We start from the raw sequence: 17913 nt of genomic DNA on the forward strand, positions 1-17913 counted from the left end.
AGATTATTTGGTTAGTTACTGCAAGAAGACTGTACAGACTGAATACAAACAATGGCTAGACAAAGCAGCAACAATAATACATTGAAAGATCTGCAAGAAGTACCAGTTACTTTCAAGAAAGAACTGCTGGGGCCATAAAATAGAGAAAGTCATAGAAAATGAAGACGCTAAATTGCTCTGGGACTTTAGAAGAAGCTAAATTGCTCTGGGACTTTAGACAGGCACATGCCACATAATACCCTAGATTTAACAATTGCTGATAAGAAAGATAAAAAAGTCTGAATAGTGGACTTGGCAGAACATAAAGACATCCAAATAGAAGAGAAGGAACTGAGAAAAATAACAAAATACAAAGACTTGTGGAAAAAAAAGTAGAATAATGGTGACAAAAGAATGCAAAGATAGGTGCCTTGGGTGCAATCCCAAAATATCTGAAGGACCAAACACCATTGATACAGACAAAATGTCCATTGGTCAATTGCAAAAGGCAGCTTTTCTTTACTTGGAATAGCTTATTGTGATAATACCTTTAACACCATCAAACAATAACTGCCTAACCCAGGTCCTTTGATAAAAATGCAAAATCCAGTCTAAATATCTTGCAACCAATTATAATGTCAAAGGTGACAAGTCCTGGAGTTGTAGCAACATGAGGAATTTTACCAAAAAGCCCTCCTGAAGTAAGTAAGCTTGAATAGGCAATTATTAAATCACTTATTCCTATGAACATTTATCAGTTACATTATACAGCAGAAAGAAGCTGATCTTATGCTGAAATTTACTTTGTATATACAGATAGTCCTCAACTGATGGCCGCAACTGAGCCCAAAATTTATGTTGCTAAGTGAGTGAATTTTGCCTCATTTTATGATTTTTCTTGCCACATTTGTTATGTCAATCACTGCAGTTATTAAATTAGTAACACAGTTAAGTGAAATCTGATTTTTCCATTGACTTTGCTTGTCAGAAGGTTGCAAAAGGTGATCACATGATACCCCCCCGGGACACTGCAACCGTCATAAATATGACTCAGTTGTCAAGCATCCGAATGGAAATCACGTGACCATGGGAATGCTGCCATGGTTGTAAGTGTGAAAAATGCTCATAAATCATGTTTTCAGTGCTATTGTAACTTCAAATAGTCACTAAGTGAACTGTTGTAAGTCAAGGACTACCTGTAATTTGAATATTCAGCGAAATCTTGGCAACGGCAATAAGAGTCCAGGTAAAAAGCATCTAATGCACCCATAATATCTCAGGCTCAGTTCTACATATCTGTAAATGTGTAATGTGCAAGTCCAACCCACATATACACTCTTAAATATTTGTTAATCTTGTTCATTACTGAAACAAAAATTCTTCATAATTTAGTCCATCACCATTATGTGAATTCTATCTCTGCATTTTTGTCACCTCAGAGTTTTTGTATCGCATTTATTGAAAACCATCCATCTGTGCTGGCCAAATTCAATACAGATAGATATTTTCAACTGTAACTACATTTGTAGAGAGTAGTATAGAGAATAAACATAGATGTTCCCAGAATGATAGCTTGCCTAAATCCAGAAACTTAAATGTAGAGTGGAAAAAATCCCCAATCTCAATAATTCAGAGTTTTTTGTTTGTTTGTTTAGAAATAGCTTTTATTTTATAAAGCTGAAGTTTGGTCTGTAAACTTTTTAATCACACTTATAAAAAAGAGGAGGGGAACTGAAAATGTTTCTTATATTTCATAGCTACACAAAGATTATATTTATAATATACATATATATTCATATTTATAATTTGAAGATCATAAAGATAAAACTTGAGGAACTGGAGCAAGGTTCATATTTCAGACACTTGTTCGTGTCCTACAAAGAGCGTCTCTTGACAGAAAGGATTCACAAGAACCATGCCAGTGTCCCTGTAATCCCCATTGGCTGGAGAACGGGGCTCAGAAAGGTGGTCCTAGAAAATATTGAGGAGAGGGAGAGAAAAAAAGATATTTCATCACATATTAACTCTCATAAAATGGAATGTGTTATATTCATTACTGCCACACAAATGGATTGTTTTATATAAGGCACTATATAATTAAGATTTTTATGTAGATTAGCTGATTCTAAACTAATGCCCTCCAAGTAGAACTTTCTCATAACCAGGTTGCTTGGGATAAAGGTAAATGTATGTAACTGACCCACAACTGAAGGGCTCTATTGCTTTGAAAGTCTTGGAAGTTTTCCATCTGTAAAATGACGCTCCATCAGTTGTGTCTAAAATTTCATGATTCAGTTTAAAAACATAAACAATTGGAGCTAGAGATACAAACTAAGACTTTTAATCTCCCACCATCTAGAAGATCAAATAAATGCAAATCACCTCATGCAAGATTTACTTTTATTCACCTTTACTGTATTATTTGCCAAAATTATACATCACAACTTCGCAAGCAAATCCAGTATTTGAAAAATAGTAATAACATTTAATTTTAACAAGTTAGCAGAAACTAACAAGCTACTGTATATGCAAATGTTAAAAAAAGAAGTCTTCAGGAAACATAGCTACATGGTAGTTTAAATCTATGACAAATTTTTCTTTGTCTTTTCTAGCATTGACAAAAGCCAACATTTTATATACCATAAATGCTAACTACAGCATAGTATTGCCACTTTCAGGTCTTTAGAAAAAAATGTAGTTTCTTTATACCATTGATAAAGGCATGGAAGGATAGGAATTGCAAGATGCAACTTTTCCATAATATTACTATCATGATGGAAACTAACTGCCAGCTATGCTCTCTGTTAAAATGTCATGGAATCTTCCTGAATTTTCTAGCCACTAAGGGAAAAATATTCAGCAGAATGTTTACCAACAACCAAGCTCAGTTGAAAAATGAAAGATCCAGTTGAGAAGATTGTGATATAGAAATAAGTGCTTTCAGATCAGGCTGTCCTGTTACATTCATCAGTACACATCTCTCATTTGCATCTCTCCCACATTTTCCCATTTTCTTTTTTCTTTCTTTTTTAACTATCCCACTCTTGAGTGTTATGGAAGAAAAATGCTATAGCTATGTAATATCTTAATAATAAGTGTCAACCATATGGAAACCTCAACTGATCCTGTCATTAATGGACTGCATAAAAACAAGCATAAGATGAGCCTGACTGAACGCAAAAGAGCAAATGATGAACTAAGAAACTGAAGTTGAACAAAAGGCAGATAGAAAATAAAGAACTTTAATCAAAAAGAAATAAAGTGAAATTAGAAAGAACAGGTTAAGTTATGGCACAGTGCAGAAACCAGGTGGGCAACGAGGGATAAGTCAAGCAAGTGGGGATAAGAGAAAGGAGTGGGGCTTAAAAGCAGGAACTTGGGAAATGATAGGTTTTGGAGTTATATAACAAAAACTACTGATGATAAAGAGTAATTGAATCTAGGAGGAGGAGGAAAGTGTATGAACAGGAATTCAAGGGATAATGATCTAAGATGATTATTTTGTCTTTAAAGAACTGTGTGAAAATAAACATTTCTCCTGGTTTTCATCCCCACAGGAAGAAAACAGTGGGATATACATTAATCTGAACCTCCCCAACATGGCTTTGCCAACAGGATTCTAATCTCACCTCAGATGTTTCAAAGGATTGTATTTCTCTTGGCAATTCTACTGCATGCTTGTTGAAGTAGTCCATAGTGATTGCATTGTTCCAATAACTCAGGTTGTTTTCTGGATTTGATGTCTTCTTTTTTCGTCGCATGCAGCACACAGTTAATAGCACAGCTGTCAATACAAACATGTTGGGATTAGGTTGTGAATAAAGGGGACTGATTGTTGGTATGAAACGTCTAGAGCCTTCTACTCTGTCATTACTGGGCTCTTTCAAACCTCATCCCTAACATGCTGCAGCAACTTGATGATGAGATGCATCGCCTTTGGTGGCTTCCATTTTAGCTTATATTAACTGATTTAGAGATGGTTTTATTATAAAACTAGACAATCCATGACCCACTGAATCATCCTTTCAAAGTTATTTCCTTACGTAAAAAGAGAATATTTAAAATAAATTATTTATATTACAATAGCATTTATATTATATCTCCACTATCTGTACTTATTTCAGGACTGTCTGTGGGGTTCAAGAACAAGTCTATAAAAGAGACACATCCATCACCAGAAATTTCATGACATTATGGCTGCAACTATTCATAAACACCTACAAATAAGTTCAACTCAATGGGATAGGCTTTTAGAAGACTGTACCTACAATGTGTATATGGTAGTGCTAAATAACATGCAACCCTCCAGATTTTTTTTATCAGCTGCCAGTATGAAGGACTGTGGGTCTTGTAACTCAGAGCACCAATTTGCCTACATACTATTTATATTTCTGAGAAAAAATTAATGAAGCAGTTATTCAACTTTTTTGTGCCTTCGAATCAGCACTGACTCCTGGCAACTTGTCTTTCAGTTTTTAGATTTCAGAATTGATTTGCTGTGTTCCTAGGACTGAGAGAATAACTAGCCCAAGGTCACTCAGTTAGCTTTGTTCCTAAGACTGAACTAGAAATCATAGTCTCCAGTTCCCAGCCTGGTGCCTTACCCAGTACACCAAATAGGTTCTCATGTTTTAAAATGAAAATCAACCACTTGATGTTACAAGTATGAATAAACAGATTAGTAGAGAATGGTATTTAAGCCTTTTCCCTTCATTCCAGTTTTCAGATCAACTTTCCTCCTCCAAGTGAATTTTGAGTACAAAAATGAGCAAAGAAAAATATTAAGCTGTTTCTCCTTTTCAGCAGTTCTCCTTGGCTTTTTCCCAGAAATACGTTTTTTTCTTGAGGGAGGCTACTTAAATGATTTGCTATAATATTTAGTTCAGTCTAAATATTGGTCTTCAGGACTGTTGGTCTTCAGAAATGTTGATTTTCAAGTCCTAAATCCCCAAGATTTATAATCCTTTAACTAACACACAAGAGTAAAGATTTTAAACTGGAATGACTAATAATGTAAATATAATTTACATTATATTTCGCAACATATTGTCTTCTCAGTTAAAATTAGCTGTGAGACAGTCTGCAAGTATAACAGCTTTGATTTGGATCACTTGAGAATGGCAGCAATTTTATCAAACCTAGACACAATAATTTTGTTGGCCACTCTTATTTATATTGGGATAACTGCTATTTTTATTGGAAACTTCCCTCACCACTTGCTAATTGAATAGTTATTATCAGGGCTTTGTCATAGAACGTATTGGAATGGACTTCTGGCACCTTTTTTGATGGATTTTCCAGAGTTGCATTCTTTTCCTATTGTTGCCCTTCCTATCCTCGTTTGTTTTTGAAAATGCCCTGTTGGCAGTACTGTGTGAGCAGGGTCCCCTCTGGCGCTGTCTGACTTCTCTAGGAGGAGCCATGAAGCACTGGAGCACCACAGCTTGATTGGCTGGGTCGGATCATGTGGTGTGGAAGCCAATGGTGGCAGTGAGACACATATAAACATGGAGGGCATCTTTCACAAGAGGTTGAGTGAGCCTTTTGCCTTCCCTTACAGAAGGTGGGGTGTGAGGTTAAAAAGAGGCAAAGTGAGAGGAAAGAAAAGTGGCTAGTGTGGGAGCTTGCCCAACAGCGAAACTTTGCTGTTTCGGTTCCTTGGGTAGTTCAAAGGCTGGGAGGTCTACGAAAATCTCTTTTTAGTCTTTTATACTTTATATTCAAACTGAAAAGGGGAAGGATAAGAATAAAACCAATGTCTTGTGATTTGGAGGTTTTATTAATAATAATATATATTCATTATGTATTGGTCAGATGTAAAGGCAGACCTACAGTATGAGGTTTAATCAGATCTATTTATTAAATTGGATTTAACTTAAAGGTAAATTAAAAGTAATCTGTTCACTGACAAAATTTCAGCCTTAATTTGTTTCAAGTCAATATCCATATTAAACTCCAAATGTAAATTTTTCTACCTTGTTTGACAACTTAAAAATAATTCAATCTTTTACAAGCAACCAAATTTTGTTTTATTGGGCCAATTTCATTCCACATAGAAAGCTGACATTTCCACTCATTAAACTAAATGGGTGTGCCAGTGGTAAATGTCCCAAAAGATTAACAAAATGCCTTCTTGTAATTTAAAACCACACAATGCATGGTAATACTTACTAGTATTAACTTACCTTGAACAAAATCCCAATCTTTTAGATACACTAAAAACTGAAGGGTTTTACAAATAAACTTTGTAGGGTAGGCAAGATGGCTTGTATGACGTGTGGCACTTTTTTTTTTTTTTTACAAAAAACCACTAGTTATTATAGTAAATCTCCAAAATGATATTGTAGTCTCCATTTAAAGATATTTATAGGAAGAGGAAGGATTTCTTCTCCAGAGCACTGATTTCATTAACTCTTACCAATTAGATGCTTCCTGTAATATTCAACTAAAATCTATCCTCCTGCAACTGAAAACAAATTAGATGGCACCCTCTGAAACAAAATACCAGATTTGATAAAGCAAGGCATTCATACAGTCTATGAGGCAGTGATTAGGCTAGGAAGAAGAGGAATATGAATTAAGATAACAACATCTTTTATAAGAAACAACTTTCTGAAAGAATTATTGAAGCTCTCTTTCATGTTTGTTAAGACACACATCTACATTTGGTTATTGATGCATATGTAGATCACAAAAAGCCCCTGGACCAAAATACTGGATAATTCTTCATCAAAAAACACTGTTGAAACATGGAAGGCTGCAGCTGTTTCTGCAAAAGCCAGTTAAGAGGAAACCAATTTCCTTTCCAATTTATATTCCATAATTTTTCCAAGAGTTCAAGATGGCTTACAGGTGATCCTGCTCTCATAACATGGCTGGAAAATTTGAAAACTTCAAAGACAAATTGCTGGAAACAGCTAATTTCCCTAGTTCCACTATACCAGGGGTAGGCAACCTTGGCTCTTTTATGACTCGTGGACTTCAGCTCCCAGAATTCCTGAGCCAGCATGGCTGGCTCAGGAATTCTGGAAGTTGAAGTCCACGAGTCATAAAAGAGCCAAGGTTGCCTACCTCTGCACTATACTATTAGGAAATGGAGTATTATGAAGATTTATCCTCCTACCCAACCTTAACAGTGGCACCAAACTGAATCTTCAAACCATTTGAGAAGTTCAAGTTCATATTGCATATCCTTGAACAGACATATAAATTTTTAGCTTATCCATTATAAATAATTTTACATATCTGTTGTGAGACGTTTGAGGGGGAACAATGTTGTGATTTTAGCAGTCTCATTCTAGTGGCTGCTGGATGATTTCTACCTATCTCTCCTTTGTATCCTGAAGGTGGCAGCAGTTATCTTAATATGCAACAGGATTGTCAGGTGATTGGCAGTGAATCAAAGGGTACTAGCAGCAACTCCTCCCCAAAAATCAAATTTTCAAGAAAATAAAGCAATTTGTTCGTCTATCAGATTAAGTGGGTTCTTCATATGATATTATAAGAAAAATTGCTTTTTTGTGGTCATAACTGATATGCAATACATTCATTTTATCTTCAAAGATTACAAAAAAGCAGTAAGGGGAAAAATATGCTGGGATAATGCCTGTTTTGTAGTATTATTCTTCCTTGATGCCATGAATGAATCTTAAGTGAAGCAGTTCATTGATGTTACTGTATTGTTAACCTTGAAGCTTAATATGTATTTACCAGGATCTGAGTTAATTTTATTGAACTGAGTTGTGGTTATTCTGTTACTGATTTTTGTTTGTATGATTATTATTGATATAATTATATAATAATTATATTAAAATGGATTGGCACACTGAGTGCCATACCAAAAAATCCTGGACAGCAGTTAGAAAACCTGCACATTAACAAAATTTTCATCTGTCAATTGCAAAAAAGCCACACTGCTTGGATTCACACATACACTACTACAGTAATAAATTATGATGCCCTAGATTCTTGGAAAGAACTTGATGTGTAGGAATGCTTCTTTTCTGTGCCCCGGAAGTAAAAGTGGTGTTTGGGGATGTGAGGAGGATTTTTTTTTTTAAATAGCACTCCACTGATGGAATGTCTTTTTTCTAAAGCCAAGCTAGTATCAATATAGTTTTGGGCAATATTTTTTGTTGATTGTCTTCCACTCTGAAATCTGCTGATATAGGTGATTTTTATTGAAATAAATATGCAGTATGAAATGTTTTTCACATCTAAGCTTCAGGAATAGCTGTGCTCTGAAGGAGAAACGACGCATATCCCAATATGTTCTGCATTTATACATTCTGCATCCACCAGATGGCACTATGACTGAGAAAAAAGATGGTTTTAAATTCATATAGCATCCAGCTGGCATGTAATAGATTTCTTTGAATAGAAATGATAGTTGACATCTATAAACAAGTAACACATATATATTATTCTAGTAAATACATATTATTCTATGTGCACATTGATAGAAAATATTTGAGGAACCTCTGAAATTTGATCAAAATTTATTACTGGTTTAATGACAATCCTTTAGGAGCATGATCCACCATTATAATAAATTCACTACTGGTCCACCATTATAATAAATTTATTATAATGATCCACCATAATAATAAATTCACTATTTCAATAATGATTACTAACTGTTGCTTTATGTTTTATCTTGATTTGTCTTTTTAAATTAATTTTTCTTAAATGATTACTTTGAGCCCCTTTCTTATAAAAAAACAAACAAGAAATTAAATTCAAATCAGACCTATTCAGAACTTAGTTGCAAAAGACATATGGATGGTTTTCTGGAAAAGGTCATTTATTTGATTTGAAACAACTAATCAGTGAAATGAGGCATATACATTTTATACTGTTCCAATAATTCCAGTTTCAATTCTCACCCACTACACAGAGGTTTTGATTTTTTTAAAAAAAAATATTTTAACCAACATATAATTTATAGATTTTTAGTATGGAAATTTCATAATGCATTCTTCCAAAAGCAAATTGTCAGTGACAGTATCCATAACCTGCTCATTACATGCCATGTTTTTCATGAAATGGTAACTGAGTATTAATGACTATTGATATGAAAAAGTGGTAACTCCAAGAAGACAGCACAAAGTTAAACAGCCTAGCATATAATTTTATTTGCACACAACCAAGATGTGATTTTAAAAAAACCTAAAGTAGTAATAATATGGATATATTTTAATACAATCACTTACACTGAAGGATAGTCTTGGTATTACCTGAGGAACTTTTTAATACAACTTACCACCATTAAAGAAACTGCCATATAATAAAGTAAATTGATTCATCTAGCTCAGTATTAACTATACTGAACCTTAGTGGCTCAGAGGTTCCCAGAGATTCAAATAATGTCTTCCAGTTCTACCTAGAAATGTTGTAGATCTTCTATATGAGGCTTGAGAACTTCTGCATATAAAAAAAATTAATAAATTAGGTGCTCTACCACTGACATGTTCTCTTCCAATTATGGGACTTCGAGAAGGTGTTTCAAATGCCAAGTTGTTCTTTTGCTTATCCCCACACTTCATAAACTGTATACTATCACAGTACTCCAGAACAGTGCAGCAAATGCATAGTGACAGTGTAGCATATTTTTCTACTTAATAAACAGAACTGTGAGTTTGCTGGGAGAGAGAGAATGGCATGAATCAATACAATTTGGGGACCTCTGGCTTATCTGTTTTGGCTACTATTACTGATAAACGTAAATACTCTTGTAAAAGATGGTGTATAAACAGAACAGATATCAGAACTACATTGTCTCTCTCTCATGCAAAGTCTGGTTGCTGTTCTGATGAAAGAGGTGTCATCAAAAATACTGAAATCTCAGCAGACTTTTTAAGAGAGTTGCAGAATACACTAACTTAAAATTGAAATATCGATGATGCAAGTAACTTCACTGCCAATTTCTTAATCTTCTCTGATGGAATAGCTACTGGCTATAATTAGCTTCAGTTAAGTAATAATATCAAAAATGAATTAGACCAATTGTGTTTCACAATTATTAAGGTTTCCCAATTAAAGCTCTTTTCTCAAGAACTTTATAATGCAGACATTGGGAAAGCGGCATCAGAGGCATTATACAGGTGAGGTCTCATTTCCAGATAAAAGTGGGAACTTTTCATGGCCAAATTATGAAAGGATAATGGATTACTGAACTGCTGTGCTTTCTCAACTGATCAAAATTATTTGCTGAAAAAAAATTGGATGCTCCTGGGTTACATGCACCCTAATACAAACACAAAAAATATGAGAGATCAAAACACAGGCTAATTCTGCCATGTCCCCAACAGTGCATAAGTGTACAAATACAAGGATGTTGAAATAACTTTGGATGATTATTAACTATATGGGAGTCATATTATAAAGATCAATGAAACTTTATAATTAGGTTGTTCAATTTTTTTCTTCATTATCAATATTTAATACCTGTTATATCCAACAGGGCATAAATTTATAGAGAAGCATTCAACTTACAGCATGAGGATACAGGTACACTGATAGCTAAGATGATCCATGCTATATCCACTTTGCTGAGACAAATAGTTGCTCTGTACTGGGACTTGTCTCTTTCTGTGACATGAGAAACATTTCCTGGGACATCAGGCTTTCTGGTACCAGCAGGTACCAGTCTGTTTAGGAAATTCTCTGTTGCTGTTGAAGTGGAACTTGGCAGCCACGTTGAGGATTCCATAGACAATGTACTGCTTGGCAAGGTAGCATTATGTCTAGAGGGATGCAGTGTGGTAGCTGGTTCCTCAGTAGAGCCTCCTGTTGTATATAAGGAGGAAAGACTGGCATCAACATCATTTTGACCAGGGTGTCCAAAGTCTACTTCTGTTGTTGTTGTCCCAGGACCAGAAAAAATGGGTACTTGATTTGTACTCTGACTTGAATTTATCCATGAGTTGTTTTTTCCCAGTATATCCAGTATGTCATAACGTGTGGGTTTAAAAGGCACAGTCACCATTTCAGTAACAGTTGATGGACCAATTGTTGGGGTAATGAGACTAATCTCCTGTGTAATCAGTTCTGATGACCTCCCCTTCTCTGTTTCATTAAGGCCTTCCAAGGTATGAATAGAATCACTTGAGTCTGTTGTGGTTCCCTGTAAAGTATTTTGATGACTGGTATGAACTGGAGGCTGGGTCTGAAATGGATATTCTGGGGGCCAATTTTCTGTGGTAGCAGAAGAATACAATTCTGTCTTTAGATAAGGTTGTGTAAATGCTATGAAATTGCCTTGGGCACCCAGAAAGATTTTTTGTTTATTAAGTGATTTCCTGGACAACAAAGCACTCTGGTTGTATAAATGATAAGATTCTGTGTTGCCAACAAAATGGCTGCTGCTTAATTTCTTCTGGCCAACAGAAGGAACAGAAGTCTCTGCTAAACTACTGGAATCAGCATTTGCAAGAGTTGTTGTGGGTAAAGATTTGGTTGTGTGATGGCCTCCAACTCCTGGAGTTGTCTCCATAGCTAAAATACTAATATTGTCCATCAGGAGGCTCTGAGATGACACAAGCTTGGGAGTTAGTACCTGAACAGCAAACACTAATTCTTCTGTTAGCACCAAGATCAATAGAACACCTAGAAAAAAATAAACAAAAACAAGAGACAATAATTAATGACATGGAAAATCTGAATGTCATCAAATTACAAGCCTGAAGTGCATGATACATATACAAAATTATATATCTACATAAAATACATATACCAATTTTATTATATAAATGATTCTGAATTTTAAAAGAAATATTATATTATAAAGAGAAATAAAATACCATGGTAGCATACTATAATAGGCCTGGAAGTCATGTTTTTGTCGAGATCATCTTTCTCAACTGGAGTTCTGTGGAATCCTAGCTTTTGTAAGAGAGATTGTAATTGGATTTTTTTTTAAAAAAATTTGCACAGTGCACAGTGCCAGTGCTTGCTATGGTGGGAATTTTTAGGTGCCATAACTCAGCAGCTAGACAGCTACTTTGTTGTTGTTATGTAATGTGTGGGTTAAAAGCCAATTGCATTGTGAAGTTTTCCTATTTTTTGCCATTTTTAATAGAGTTCCCTAAGACCTGAAAATTATTTCAAGATTTCCTCCAGAATAAAGGACTAAAACTCACAATACCCACCCCCCATTTGTAGCCTAGTGCCTTAACCACTACATCAAACTGGCTCTCTCTCTAAAAAAAAAAAAAAAAAGCAGAGTATTTAAAAAAATATTTAAAAAAAATAATGCATGTATTGAAAGAGTGTGAAATGTCCATTGGTCCAAGAGCCTCTTTGGGTTGAAAGTACTGAAAGTCAGTCCCTAAAATAGAGAAGGGCAGGGGCCAGTACCTTGATTCTGGGAAGCTTTCGGGATCTTAAAATCACTGTAATAAAGGTTGAATCTTATTTTTTTTTTTTAAAAAAAGGTCCAAATTATACTTATGGATGCAGCATTATTCTGAGTTACATATGACAGAGGCAGAAAAGGAAATACAAAACCATGATAAAAATCAGTGATAGTGAGATGGGCTGCATATAAATTTAACAATAATGATTCCTATTAACAGCTTACATTCTGTGACAATACCTTTAATGCCATCAAAAATCAATATTGGCTATTCCAGGTCCTTGGGAAAGACTCACTAGCTGAATAAAAACACCAAATCTAATCTGAAGTTCTGGCTGACTATGCGATGAACTATAATAATATTATTATTTATTGCTTATCCAAAAAAGCTATCTTGATAATATGAAAAACAGTATAGTAATAGTAATAGTAGTAAAGTTGGAAGGGACCTTGGAGGTCATCTAGTCCAACCCCCTGCTCGGGCAGGAAACCCTACACCATTTCGGACAAGTGGCTGTCCAGTCTCTTCTTAAAAACTTCCAGTGTTGGAGCATTTACTGCTTCTGGAGGCAAGCTGTTCCACTGATTAATTGTTCTCACTGTCAGGAAGTTTCTCCTTAGTTCTAGGTTGCTTCTCTCCTTGATTAGTTTCCACCCGTTGCTTCTTGTCCTGCCTTCAGGTGCTTTGGAAAATAGCTTAATTCCCTCTTCTTTATGGCAGCCCCTGAGATATTGGAATACTGCTATCATGTCCCCCCTTGTCCTTCTCTTCGTTAAACTAGACATACCCAATTCTAGCAACCGTTCCTTATATGTTTTAGCCTCCAGTCCCCTAATCATCTTTGTTGCTCTTCTCTGTACTCTTTCTAGAGTCTCAACATCTTTTTTACATCGTGGTGACCAAAACTGGATGCAGTATTCCAAGTGTGGCCTTACCAAGGCATTGAAGAGTGGTATTAATACTTCACGTGATCTTGATTCTATCCCTCTGTTAATGCAGCCTAGCACTGTGTTGGCCTTTTTGGCAGCTGCAGCACACTGCTGGCTCATATTTAAGTGATTGTCTACTAGGACTCCGAGGTCCCTCTCACAGTTACTACTATTGAGCATGGTGCCACCTATGCTGTACTTGTGCATTTGGTTTTTCTTGCCTAAATGTAGAACCTTGCTTTTTTCACCATTGAATTTCATTTTGTTAGTTAGTGCCCAGTGTTCAAGTCTGTCCAGATCCTTCTGTATCTTAAGCCTGTCTTCTGGAGTGTTGGCTATTCCTGTCAGCTTGGTGTTGTCTGCAAATTTGATGAGTTCCCCATCTATCCCTTCATCCAAATCGTTGATGAAGATGTTGAAGAGTACTGGGCCCAGAACAGAGCCCTGGGGCACCCCACTACACACTTCCCTCCATATAGATGCAGTTCCATTGAGGACCACTCGCTGAGTACGGCCGGTCAGCCAGCTACGGATCCATCTGGTGGTGGTTCTGTCTACCCCACATTTTTCTATCTTGTCAAGTAGTAGGTTGTGATCTACTTTATCAAATGCCTTACTGAAGTCCAAGTAAATTATGTCCACAGCATTCCTCTGATCCACTAATTTTGTCACTTGGTCAAAGAATGCAATAAGATTTGTCTGGCATGATCTATTTTTGACAAACCCATGTTGGCTTTTAGTAATGACTTTGTTTGCCTCTAGGTGTTCGTTGATTCGTTGTTTGATTATCTTTTCCAGGATCTTCCCAAGTATTGAGGTCAGGCTGATAGGTCTGTAATTTCCTGGATCCATTTTTTTTCCTTTTTTGAGGATGGGAACTACATCAGCTCTTTTCCAGTCCTCTGGTAGTTCCCCTGTGTTCCAGGATCTTTGAAAAATATAGTTCAGTGGCTCCGATATCACATCTGCCAGTTCCTTGAGAACTCTGGGGTGTAATCCATCTGGTCCTGGCGATTTGAATTCATCTAGGCTGGACAGGTGCTCACTAACCTTAGAAAATCTCTATTCAAGTTGCAAGAAACAGAAATAAGCTTATTAAAATCAAAGAACTGGAAAGAGCTATTAAAAATTACTTTAATGGCTCCTTCCAATTCTCTGATTCTAAGAAACTCATTTCTGTTTCCTGATTTATTTAATAAATAAATAAAGTCATTGTTAAATAAATAGATGATTAAAATAATTTACTCTATGTAAGAATCCAAATTAAAACATCCATGATAGCCTCTGCATTTCCAGCAAAGGGAACTTATCACCTTCTCTGGGTAACTGAGTCCTTTATCCAGCTCTTAACATTGGACTGTAATTTGTAACATGAATCCATTATCCCATAAGTGCACTTTGAATGAAAGAGAACAAGCCCCTGACTTTCTTGCACCTTAACTTGAGGGTGTTTCATTCAAGTCTCCTTGTGCAATTTGTTCCAAAATGGACACTTCTATCAATGGAAGTAATAGAATATCAGCATTATTATCGTGTCTGTTTGAAGGCCATGTTTGTTATTCACTAGAAACACCTCTGAGCTCCAATCCGCTGTTGGACAAAGTATCTCCTAAGAATGCCCAAGTGAGCGATAACTTTTCTTGGTTTGTATTATTTTACAGCATACAACAGATGGGAGAAAAGAACCCAGAGGTAAACATAGACTAAGGATTAGCTTAAGTTAAAGCCCATCCAGATGGCTCAAGCAAATGAATTGTGTCATGCATGACAGGGGAAACAAAAGGTGAGGGACCACATGGCTAAGAAAGAAAATTCTTTCACAGTGAGGAAATCAGTGACTGAGCATGAGTGCAAAACAAATTGGCAGAACTTCTTCTGGCTGAAAGTTTTCTAAGGTCAGATGCACAACCTTTTATATTGTACTTCCAATCATGATTTTTGCTGAGATTATGAAAGGGAAAAAATACTATACCTTCAAAATTGTAGGTAAATAATTTAATTCTGAGTTTTAATGGGCTATTATTTTGTCATCATTTTTTTTAAAACTAGATGTTTCCCCAAATTTGGTGGCTTCTTGATATACTTGTTCACATGACCCAAAGCTCCAAGTCAGAGGAGTAGGAGGAATGTTCTACAGAGCTTCTGCAGAACCACTGGCATCACAGTATAATGCCCTTTTAGGATGCCCTGGTTTAATACATTAACTCCTTCATGTTCTAGAAGTTAATGGCCACACAAACATTAAGCTTTTCTGTAGGAAACATATCTTTTCTACATTATTCAGAGGGATGGTGAATTTAACTGAAATTCTATGTATAACAGAAAAGCCAAAAATCTAGTATCTCCTTTGAGCTGGACTCCTGGTGACTACATATGTATATTTATATTGTTCTCTTGGCAATTATACACTGATGGATTTTTGTTTTTTAAAAATTCTAATTTAGGCTACCTCTGTGATAGATTAGACATGCGGAGAGTTTTCAGACTATTACTTTGTGTCAGCGTTACACATTCATATTGGCTGGCACACAGAACAACTTTTAATCAGAGCAGCAGTAATAATTTATTTATTTGTAACCCACCTTTATTATTTTTTTCAAATAACTTAAAAGTGGCAAATGTCTACCACACTTTCCTCTTCCATATTTCCCCACAACAATCCTGGCTTAAAGAAAATGACTGGCCCAAAGTCACTCGGCTGACTTTCATGGCTAAGATGTATAAAGCTTATTTTTGGTAAGAGCTTTGGGATAAGTGTCTTGGAAGTGAGTAGTTAGAGCTATGCCTAATACAAAGATTACAAATGGTGTCATTGAACTGTCTTCTTTGCTGAGCAAAGCTATTTTTCATTTTGATGGATATTGAAGGAGTCTCTTTAAATCTCAGGAAATAAAAGGAATGCTTCCTACTAAGTCTTTGTATTAAGTTTTAATCATCATATGAATTTCAGTTGAAAAAGTTACTTCCTATGTAGTCTTTTTCCGCCAAAGCAAAGAGCACTTTCTTTCACACCAAAATGATTTTCCTCAAGTACTCAGTCCTTCTATCACCATCAACTTTGGCTATGATACAAGATTTTTGTGGTCAAACCTGCTCAATTTTTACTTGGTTCCTTGAGCTAAGAAAGCAAAAGTAATTAGCATTCTTCAAATTAGAAAAACATATGCTACTGAAAGGAAGATTATGCAGAGGAGAAATGACCATGAAAATTATACCAGCTTGCAACTTCTATAGAAAGCAAACAAAACATTGACATATCTCAATGAATATTCTGATGTACTGCTTAATTTGCAGGAATTGACTTTCTTTTAAGTAGACATGTAAAACTTTTTGTTATGAAATCTGTCAGTGTTACATTATCTTTTAAAATTTAAACATCCATTTGTTTCAGAGTCTAGGACTAGCAATCAATTCATGTATTTGTTTCTGAAGTGGGAAAGGTACAATACAGCTTTTGCTGCCTAACCTTCACGCAGGGAACAATTTATCTGAAATGAATAAACTATAAAATATCATTGTACAGCAGATTTCAGATATTTCAAATTTAATGGTGTGGGTTTTTTTTCTTTTATCTGCTTAATACTTTGGAGATGCTGGATTAGAGAAGTTACCAAATATACCAGCCTCCCCCTCCTCATACCAGACTGATTTGGCAAATATTTTTTTTTCTAATCAGAAATGAGCCTCTGAATAAGTGACCAATTAATGAAAAATTAGTATGCCTGAGTTTTCAAAATTTCTGTCAGGAACTGTCCTGTACCCTCTTTCTTTTGTTACATCATTTTGTTTCATTCTTTAGGAACCATTTTGCCAAAATGCAAATGGATTTGGGAGCAAATGATCCATAAAACATTGTTCAAATTACGGTATTTCTGTCAAAGCTTAGATACCTCCACAATTATACTGAGGGGTTTGGGGTATTTCAGTTTAGGAACATTATTCAAAGACTGATCTCCTGGGAAGGATACTCTATTTTTTGAAGATAGCAGGGGGTTAATACCTACTTTTTAGGGGTAGGTGCACTAAAAGAAGAGATGAATATATAAAAGTATCTGACCCCAACCTTGTGGCTTCAAAGCACAAAGCACAATTCCTAGCATCCCTATCCACTGATCATCTGGTTGAGGCTGATGGAAGTGTATCCAAAACATAGCTGAGGAAGACTACACTATAACAGGTGGTGTGTTCAGTAGAAGCCCTAAAAATTCTGTGTCTAAAATATATGGAGAATTAAGGTGAGAGTCAGGAGTAAAGGCCATTCAGGCAGTCAACGCTAACCGCTTGATTTGTTTCTCAGCCATTTACAGTTTAACGAGAACCACCCATCCAATCTGTTTTGTCACGAAGGTTTGTTTCCACAGAAGCCAATTCGGTCCAAAAAATAAGAAGCGCGGTTTATTCTCAGCTTATAGAGCATTCGGAACAAAAAATAGTATCAGCAGAATATTGATACCAGCAGCCATCCAGGCGGTTTCCATTTCTGTGCAAGTCGGGCGGGGAAAAAGCGAGATTCCTTTATGGTAAAGCGCAGCTGTTACTGAAAAACGCATCCAGACAGCCGCGTTTTCTGGAAACGATCACCTGGGCCATTTAATAACCTCTTGCAAGGAGGAGGGCGACGAGAATAGAAATGGGGGTGCGACAGCGAC

The 17913-nt window shown here is 35.8% G+C and overlaps 1 protein-coding gene across 6 annotated transcripts in view; it reads right to left on the reverse strand.

The window, feature by feature from the left end:
* Window positions 1–1621: 1621 nt before the first annotated feature.
* Window positions 1622–17913, reverse strand: part of TMEM108 (transmembrane protein 108) — a 175798-nt gene continuing 159506 nt past the window's right edge. For 5 of the 6 annotated variants that reach the window (XM_039336180.1, XM_039336179.1, XM_039336182.1 and 2 more), the window contains 3 exons: window positions 10474–11586; window positions 3609–3763; window positions 1622–1950 (listed from right to left, as the gene is read on the reverse strand). In XM_039336180.1, the coding sequence (XP_039192114.1) occupies window positions 1828–1950; window positions 3609–3763; window positions 10474–11586 (1391 nt within the window). In that variant the 3' untranslated portion in view covers window positions 1622–1827. Of the gene's footprint in view, window positions 1951–3608; window positions 3764–6263; window positions 9403–10473; window positions 11587–17913 lie in introns of those variants that run through there. The other variant, XM_039336184.1, reaches the window with a different exon arrangement.

This window comes from Crotalus tigris, unplaced genomic scaffold (assembly GCF_016545835.1).
Source record: "Crotalus tigris isolate CLP2741 ecotype Arizona unplaced genomic scaffold, ASM1654583v1 scf7180000017666.27876245, whole genome shotgun sequence".
NCBI lineage: Eukaryota > Metazoa > Chordata > Lepidosauria > Squamata > Viperidae > Crotalus > Crotalus tigris.